The sequence below is a fragment of the Nerophis ophidion genome, linkage group LG02 (genome assembly GCF_033978795.1).
Source record: "Nerophis ophidion isolate RoL-2023_Sa linkage group LG02, RoL_Noph_v1.0, whole genome shotgun sequence".
NCBI lineage: Eukaryota > Metazoa > Chordata > Actinopteri > Syngnathiformes > Syngnathidae > Nerophis > Nerophis ophidion.
The window spans coordinates 1,934,144-1,944,222 of NC_084612.1; the positions used below are offsets into that span (position 1 = coordinate 1,934,144).

The 10,079-nt window shown below is 39.5% G+C and overlaps 1 protein-coding gene across 1 annotated transcript; it reads right to left on the minus strand.

The window, feature by feature from the left end:
- Positions 1-2,534: 2,534 nt before the first annotated feature.
- cebpa (CCAAT enhancer binding protein alpha) lies at positions 2,535-3,873 on the minus strand. Its single transcript, XM_061875848.1, has one exon. It carries the CDS (start codon positions 3,791-3,793, stop codon positions 3,029-3,031), a length of 765 nt encoding a protein of 254 aa, XP_061731832.1. The 5' UTR covers positions 3,794-3,873; the 3' UTR covers positions 2,535-3,028.
- Positions 3,874-10,079: the final 6,206 nt, after the last annotated feature.

Genomic DNA, 10,079 nt, shown 5'->3' on the forward strand with positions numbered 1-10,079 from the left:
ACTTTACAAACAGTTACATTACTTGTAGTTACTTTGCTACAAGGTACATTACATGTAGTTACTTTACCAGTTGACTTTATATATAGTTACTTTACAAACAGTTACATTATATGGAGTTACTTTACAACTAGTTACATTACATGTAGTCACTTTACAACAAGTTGACATTATATATAGTTACTTAACAAACAGCTACATTACATGTAGTTACTTTACAACTAGTACATTACATGTAGTTACTTTACAACAAGTTTGCATTATACATAGTTACTGTACTTTACAAATAGTTCAATTAGAACTACTTACTTTACAAGTAGTTACATAACATGTATTCACTTTACGAGTTTACATTATATATAGTTACTTTGCAACGTTACATTACTTGTAGTTACTTTACAACAAGGTACATTACATGTAGTTACTTTACGAGTTGACATTATATATAATTACTTTACAGTTACATTACATGGAGTTACTTTACAACTAGTTACATTACATGTAGTCACTTTACAACAAGTTGACATTATATATAGTTATTTAACAAACAGCTACATTACATGTAGTTACTTTACAACTAGTACATTACATGTAGTTACTTTACAACTAGTACATTACATGTAGTTACTTTACAACAAGTTTGCATTATACATAGTTACTGTACTTTACAAATAGTTACATTACAACTACTTACTTTACAACTAGTTACATAACATGTAGTCACTTTACGAGTTGACATTGTATATAGTTACTTTACAAAGTTACATTACTTGTAGTTACTTTACAACGAGGTACATTACATGTAGTTACTTTACGAGTTGACATTATATATAATTACTTTACAGTTACATTACATGGAGTTACTTTAAAACTAGTTACATTACGAGTTGACATTATATATAATTACTTTACAGTTACATTACATGGAGTTACTTTAAAACTAGTTACATTACATGTAGTCACTTTAAAACAAGTTGACATTATATATAGTTACTTAAACAGCTACATTACAGGTAGTTACTTTACAACTAGTACATTACATGTAGTTACTTTACAACTAGTACATTACATGTAGTTACTTTACAACAAGTTTGCATTATACATAGTTACTGTACTTTACAAATAGTTACATTACAACTACTTACTTTACAACTAGTTACATAACATGTAGTCACTTTACGAGTTGACATTGTATATAGTTACTTTACAAAGTTACATTACTTGTAGTTACTTTACAACGAGGTACATTACATGTAGTTACTTTACGAGTTGACATTATATATAATTACTTTACAGTTACATTACATGGAGTTACTTTAAAACTAGTTACATTACGAGTTGACATTATATATAATTACTTTACAGTTACATTACATGGAGTTACTTTAAAACTAGTTACATTACATGTAGTCACTTTAAAACAAGTTGACATTATATATAGTTACTTAAACAGCTACATTACAGGTAGTTACTTTACAACTAGTACATTACATGTAGTTACTTTACAACTAGTACATTACATGTAGTTACTTTACAACTAGTACATTACATGTAGTTACTTTACAACTAGTACATTACAGGTAGTTACTTTACAACTAGTACATTACATGTAGTTACTTTACAACTAGTACATTACATGTAGTTACTTTAAAACAAGTTTGCATTATACATAGTTACTGTACTTTACAAATAGTTATATTACAACTACTTACTTTACAACTAGTTACATAACATGTAGTCACTTTACGAGTTGACATTGTATATAGTTACTTTACAAAGTTACATTACTTGTAGTTACTTTACAACGAGGTACAATCTATATATAGTTACTTTACTAGTTGACATTGTATATAATTACTTTACAGTTACATTACATGGAGTTACTTTACAACTAGTTACATTACATGTAGTCACTTTACAACAAGTTGAAATGATATATAGTTACTTTACAAACGGTTACATTACATACATGGTGACTAGTTACATGCTAACTTTGTCCACACGCTGCCTTTTGTTCCAATGTTTACAAATGTTTAGCGCCAGTCTTCTGTGATCAGGCAACGCTAACTGCTGCTACGTGCTAACACTTCCTGCCTTGCTCTGAGGTCATGGCTGAGGTGATCATGCATGAGGGGGGGAAGGGGGGGGGCCTCACAAGCACGCCAGCTCTTATCAGTGTTTACCGAGCACGCCATCCACTTCTCCGTGTTGACTTTGTCAGATTGACTGCACCGCGGGACCGGCGCCAACTTGGCCCGGGGCCGCGCCGCCACACGAGGGATGTGAGGAGAAATTCCTCACGTCGATCCAGTGTTGCGTTCGACCCCCCCCCCCCCCCGGAACGTCCAGTTATATGCGCCACAGATGTCAACGCGGGAACGACTGACATCAATTAACAAGAGCATCGCCATGGTAACCGCCCCCCACCCCCAGCCCCACACTCCCACCATGATGACATCAGGATGTGGCATCATGACTTCCAGGGTCCGGGTCCGGGTCCGGGTCCAGTCCCAGTGGAAATGGAGCAGACCAGAGGCTAAAACAAGCTGCTTTATTCATATATCATATACATTTATACATGTGTCATAGAGGAATATTAACTGTCAACAAATGTAGATAAAAAAAAAATCCTTTCTCTGCGATTTTTTTTTTTGGAGTTCATGTCAGAGGGCAGGAGGTGAAAGGTCAAGGGACCGGAAGGCACCGTGGTGTTGCATAGATCAGTGGTCCCCAACCTTTTTTTGTAGCTGCCGACCGTTCAACGCTTGATAATTTGTCCCGCGGCCCGGCGAGGGGGGGGGGGGGGGGGGGGGTGTAAATATATATATATATCTTTTTCTTTCCCCTTTGTCATGAAAAAGTGAGGTTTTTGTCTGGAAAAAGGGAGTTTTTTTTGGGTTGGTGCACTAATTGTAAGTGTATCGTGTGTTTATGTTGTTTTAAAAATAATAAAAATGAATACAAAATTCTTCTGCGGCCCGGTACCAATCGAGCGGTGGTTGGGGACCACTGGCATAGATCACTGACCCCCTCAGCGGGTCCCGTCAGAGGGGTGCTGCCTGAAGATGCCCCGCAGGGCGTCCAGTTCGCGGCTCAGGTGCTCCACGCGGCGCCGCAGCCGCTCGTTGTCGCTGCTCAGTTCCAGAACCTTCTGCTGCGTCTCCATGTTGCGCAGCTTGGCCTTGTCGCGGCTTTTGCGCACGGCCACGTTGTTGCGCTCCCGCCGCAGCCGGTACTCCGGGCTGTTCTTGTCCACGTGTTTCTTGGGCTTCCCGCCCCCACGCTGCTGCGTGGGGGCGTAGTGGTGCGGACTGGGCGCCGGCGTGGGCGGCGGGGTGGGCTGGCCCGGGTGCTGGAGGTGCACGGCGGTCTGCGCGCAGTGCGCCACCTGGTACTGCAGGTGCGGCGGGGGCGGCGGGTAGTGGTGCAGGTAAGCCGGCGGCGGCGGCGGCGGCGCGTCCTCGTCGCGGGGCTCCTGCTTGATGGCCGCGGGGCGGGCGCGCGCGGGCGCGTGCTCGTAGTAGGGCTCCGGCTTGAGCTCGGCGCCGTATAAGTGCGCGTGCGCGTGCTCGTAGGCGACCTCGCAGCTCACCTGCCGGAGCCTGTCGTGGCGGGAAGAGTTCTGGAACAAGTCGGCCAGGAACTCGTCGTTCAGGGCGGAGGTGTCGATGTAGGCGCTCAGGTCCATGGAGGCCTCCGTGTCCCCGATGTCCCCGCCCGGGTCCGCCGGGGAGGCGTGGTGCTGGCTCGCCGGGAGCCGCGGCGCCGCCACCTCGTACAGGTTGGACAGCTCCATAGCGCCGGGGGGGGGGGGTTTAGACGCGCGCGTCCTGCATGACAACAAACTCCGTGGAGCGGACCGGACCGCGTGGGGGCTGTCGGCCGACTGCGGGGGAGCTGTCAAAGTGCGCTTTTATAGAGGCGGGAGGGGGGCGGGGTTTTTAAGGGTCGTCGGGACACGCCCCCCTCCCCTGCGCGCGTGAACCTTGTGCAGCCAACGAGAGGGTGGTCTGGACACAACCTTTGACCTCTTGTCTTCGTCCTAAACGAAACAGCATTTTGTCTTGGAAAAACATCCATCCTTTTTATACCGCTTGTCCTGATCATTCTGACATCATCAACAAAAGGTGCGTGATGACGACGTAGTCAAACACGCACACGTCATTCATTCATGTTATAAATAATGTCAAGATGTGTCGGGTCAGGGGTCGGAGGTCATGGATGTTGACATAGGCACACATTAGCTTGGCAGCAGCGCTCTCTAGTGGCACACTTTGGAAATGTCCTCACTTACATCAGGGGTCTCAAACTCACTTTCCTCGGGGGCCACTGGATGCAGAGTCTGGTTGAGGCTGGGCCGCAAGAAAAGATTTGTTAAAAAATATATTTTTGAATGTCTATTTTTATTTTCAACACAAAACAAAATCAAAATATAAACGAACAAAATGAGAAATAAAGGCCTACTGAAATGAGATTTTCTTATTTAAACGGGGATAGCAGGTCCATTCTATGTGTCATACTTCATCATTTCGCGATATTGCCATATTTTTGCTGAAAGGATTTAGTAGAGAACATCCACAATAAAATTCGCAACTTTCGGTGCTAAGAGAAAAGCCCTGGAAGTCGCAGACGATGACGTCACATGTTTGAGGGCTCCTCACATATTCACATTGTTTATAATGGGAGCCTCCAACAAAAAGTGCTATTCGGACCGAGAAAACGACAATTTCCCCATTAATTTGAGCGAGGATGAAAAATGTGTGTTTGAGGATATTGATAGCGACGGACTAGAAAAAAAAAAAATAACGCGATTGCATTGGGACGGATTCTGATGTTTTTAGACACATTTACTAGGACAATTCTGTGAAATCCCTTATCTTTATATTGTGTTGCTAGTGTTTTAGTGAGTTTAATAGTACCTGATAGTCGGAAGGGTGTCTCCACGGGTGTGTTGACGACAATGTCTCAGGGGAGTCGACGGCAGCTTTATGGACGGCACAAGCTCAGCTTTTCTCCGGTAACAACGGACATTTTAACCACAATTTTCTCACCGTAACCTGCCGGTTGACATGTAGTCGGGATCCATGTTCGCTTGACCGCGCTCTGATCCATAGGAAAGTCTCACCTGCAGGAATTTTAAACAAGGAATCACCGTGTGTTTGTGTGGCTAAAGGCTAAAGCTTCCAAACTCCATCTTTCTACTGTGACTTCTCCAATATTAATTGAACAAATTGCAAAAGCTTCAGCAACACAGATGTCCAAAAAACTGTATAATTATGCCTTTAAAGCAGAAGACTTTTAGCTGTGTGTGTGTGCAGCACTCATACTTCCTAAAAATCCGTGACGTCTTGCGTACACGTCATCATTATACGACGTTTCGAAGACGAAACTCACAGGAAATTTAAAATTGTAATTTAGTAAACTAAAAAGGCCGTATTGGCATGTGTTGCAATGTTAATATTTCATCATTGATATATAAACTATCAGACTGCGTGGTCGCTAGTAGTGGCTTTCAGTAGGCCTTTAAACCATTCACTTACATCAGGGGTCTGAAACTCAATTTACTTGGGGGCCACTGGATGCAGAGTCTGGTTGAGGCTGGGCCGCAAGAAAAGATTCGTTAAAAAATATATTTTTAAATGTCTACTTTTATTTTCAACACAAAACAAAATCAAAATATAAACGAACAAAATGAGAAATAAAGGCCTACTGAAATGAGATTTTCTTATTTAAACGGGGATAGCAGGTCCATTCTATGTGTCATACTTGATCATTTGGCGATATTGCCATATTTTTGCTGAAAGGATTTAGTAGAGAACATCCACGATAAAATTCGCAACTTTCGGTGCTAAGAGAAAAGCCCTGGAAGTCGCAGATGATGACGTCACATGTTTGAGGGCTCCTCACATATTCACATTGTTTATAATGCGAGCCTCCAACAAAAAGTGCTATTCGGACCGAGAAAACGACAATTTCCCCATTAATTTGAGCGAGGATGAAAAATGTGTGTTTGAGGATATTGATAGCGACGGACTAGAAAAAAAAAAAATAACGCGATTGCATTGGGACAGATTCTGATGTTTTTAGACACATTTACTAGGACAATTCTGTGAAATCCCTAATCTTTCTATTGTGTTGCTAGTGTTTTAGTGAGTTTAATAGTACCTGATAGTCGGAAGGGTGTCTCCACGGGTGTGTTGACGCCAGTGTCTCAGGGGAGTCGACGGCAGCTTTATGGACGGCACAAGCTCAGCTTTTCTCCGGTAACAACGGACATTTTAACCACAATTGTCTCACCGTAACCTGCCGGTTGACATGTAGTCGGGATCCATGTTCGCTTGACCGCGCTCTGATCCATAGGAAAGTCTCACCTCCAGGAATTTTAAACAAGGAATCACCGTGTGTTTGTGTGGCTAAAGGCTAAAGCTTCCCAACTCCATCTTTCTACCGTGGCTTCTCCAATCTTAATTGAACAAATTGCAAAAGATTCAGCAACACAGATGTCCAAAAAACTGTATAATTTTTTTCGTTAAAGCAGACGACTTTTAGCTGTGTGTGTGCGCAGCGCTCATACTTCCTAAAAATCCGTGACGTCTTGCGTACACGTCACTATTACACAACGTTTCGAAGACGAAACTCCCAGGAAATATAAAATTGTAATTTAGTAAACTAAAAAGGCCGTATTGGCATGTGTTGCAATGTTAATATTTCATCATTGATATATAAACTATCAGACTGCGTGGTCTGTAGTAGTGGCTTTCAGTAGGCTTTTCAACTCACTAAAATACTAGCAACACAATAGAAAGATAAGGGATTTCCCAGAATTATCCTAGCAAATGTGTCTAAAAACATCTGAATCCGTCCCAATGCAATCGCATTTTTTTTTTCTAGTCCGTCGCTTTCAATATCCTCAAACACGTATCTTTCATCCTCGCTCAAATTAATGAGGAAATTTTCGTTTTCTCGGTCCGAATAGCTGTTTTTGTTGGAGGCTCCCATTAAAAACAAAGTGAAAATGTGAGAACCATGTGTGACATCATCGTCTGCGACTTCCGAGGCAGGGCTTTTCTGTTAGCACCGAAAGTTGCGAACTTTATCGTCAATGTTCTCTACTAAATCCTTTCAGCAAAAATATGGCAATATCGCGAAATGATCAAGTATGACACATAGAATGGACCTGCTATCCCCGTTTAAATAAGAACATCTCATTTCAGTAGGCTTTTACATCAGGGGTCTCAAACTGGATGCACAGTCTGGGTGAGGCTGGGCTGCAAGAAAAATTTTTAAATGTCTATTTTTATTTTCAACACAAAATCTAATCAAAATATAAATAAACAAAATGAGAATTAAGTAAATAAATCTGCCATAAGTATAAACAATAATTATTTGATTTTTCCAGTCAGCAACAATGTGTGAGGTAACGTAAATTAAACAATTTAAAGAAAACAAATAACGGTTTGAATTGGTCCAGGTTATCGGGGACTGTTATTACTGACGGACAAGTGTCACGGTGTGACTGCAGCCAGGCACGTAAAAAAACCCTCGTCTCCATGGCAACGTTTCTGTCTCTTTTACTCATTTGCCGCTTTTCCACTAATGCAGGGGTAGGCAACCCATAACGTTGAAAAAGCCATTTTGGTCTAGTGGAAAAGCAGCAAAACGTTTCTCTGCTTGAATCACGCAAGTGACGTCAATGTTTGGCCCTCGAGGGCCATATACCACACCATGATTGGTAGATTTCTTCACATCTGCACACAACGCTGTCAAGCACCATTCATATAAAACTTGCGGGCCGCACTAATATTAAACTTTCATATTAAGGTGGGGGCCGCAGAATAACGTCTCGTGGGCCGCAATTGGCCCACGGGCCGCGTGTCTGAGACCCCTGACTTACATTATATTCATGTAGCCCTGTGATGAGGTGGCGACTTGTCCAGGGTGTACCCCGCCTTCCGCCCGATTGTAGCTGAGATAGGCACCAGCGCCCCCCGCGACCCCAAAGGGAATAAGCGGTTAAAAAAAAATGGATGGCTGGATGGATGGATATATTCATGTATTCAGTCATTGACATTTGGATTAATTCAGTCATTGACGAGTGTATTCATGCATCCACACTTCGTTAAGTCACTGACATTTTATTCAGTCATTGACATTTGTATTAATTCATTCGCGATTCGTCAATGTGTTCATTGACATGTGTAGTCATCCATTCACACTTCATCTACTAAGTCACGTTTATGTTCGTTCATTCATTCACTGACATTTTGTATTTAATCGTCCACTCCTATTTGTATTCCTTTGTTCACATTTTATCAATTAATTTACGGACATTTGTATTCATCTACTCACATGTTATTCATCCAAACTATATTCAATCATTCACTCACATTTTAGTCATTCATTCACTGAAGTTTGTATTCATTAACACTATTTTTATTATTCACACTTTATTCATTAAGCCATTGACATTAGATGTATTCATTTACATGTACTCATCCATTCACATGTTATTGAATAGGTCACTGAAATTATAGTAATGCATTCAATAATTCACTCATTTTAGTCATTCATTCACTCAAACATTATTAATTCACACTTTATGGATGGATGGATGGATTCTTTGTGTTAATGAAAATACATTTTCCTCAGACATTTGTATTCATGTATTCATATTATATCCATTAATTTGCTGACATTTGTATTCATCCATTCACAAGTTACTTAGTGAGTCCCTGACATTTATTACTGCCTTTTATATTCATTCATTCACTGAAATTTCATTCATTCACTCTGACATTTGTATTATTTCATTCACGCATTATTTATGAGGTGACTGACATTTCAGACATGTATTTGCTGACATTTGTATTCACTCATTCATTGACATTTATATTCACTCATTCATTGACATTTTCATTCAATCTTTCACTTATTTACCAAACTTTTACTGTCATTTGTATCATTTAATTCACACTTTATTCATTAGGTGATTGATTTTTTAATTTATTCATTCACGTTTGATCAATTTGTTTATCGCTATGTGTATTCATCCATTCACACTTGATCTACTCAGTCACTGATATTTTAGTCGTTTATTCGTTGACAATTATGTTCATTCATCTACTGAAATTTTTGTATTTAATCACTCACTCCTATTTGTATTCATTTGTTCACATTTTATTAATTAATTTGCTGATATTTGTATTCATCTTTTCACATGTTATTCACCCAAACTATAGTCAATCATTCACTCACATTTTAGTCATTTATTCACTGAAGTTTGTATTCATTAACTTATTGAGTTTTCATTAATTCATTCACCGATATGTTTTATTCATTTTACTCATTCATTTTTAATCCATACAAATGTTATTCATTAGGTCACAGAAATATTTGTAATTTATTCACTAATTCACTCATTTTTGTCATTCATTCACTCAAACTTTTTTAATTCACACTTTATTCATTATGTTAGTGAAATTTAATTTTCCTCACATTTGTATTCGTTTACTTACATCAAATTTATTCATTTGCTGACATTTGTATTCATCCATTCATACATTATTTATTAAGTCCCTGACATTTATTACTGCCGTTTATATGAATTAATTCACTGACATTTTATCCATTCATTCTGACATTTGTATTACTTCATTCACACATTATTTATTAGGTGACTGACATTCCAGTCATTTATTTGCTGACATTTATATTCACTCATTCACTGACATTTATGTTCAATCTTTTCACTTATTTACCAAACACTTTACCGTCATTTGTATCAATTATTTCACGTTATTCATTAGATGATTGACTTTTTATTTATTAATTCATTAATTTACTTACATTCGTATTAAGTCACTTAAGTCACAGACATTTTAGTCACGTATTCGCTGACATTTCTATTTAAACCATCACTCACATTTTTATTAATTCATTCACTCAAACTTTATTCATCCATTCACACTTAATTCGTTTTGTCTCTGCCATTTCATTTATTCATTCATACGTAAAATTGTTTTCATCTATTCACATTGTATTCATTAGTTTACTGATACTTGTATTCATCCATTCACACGTTA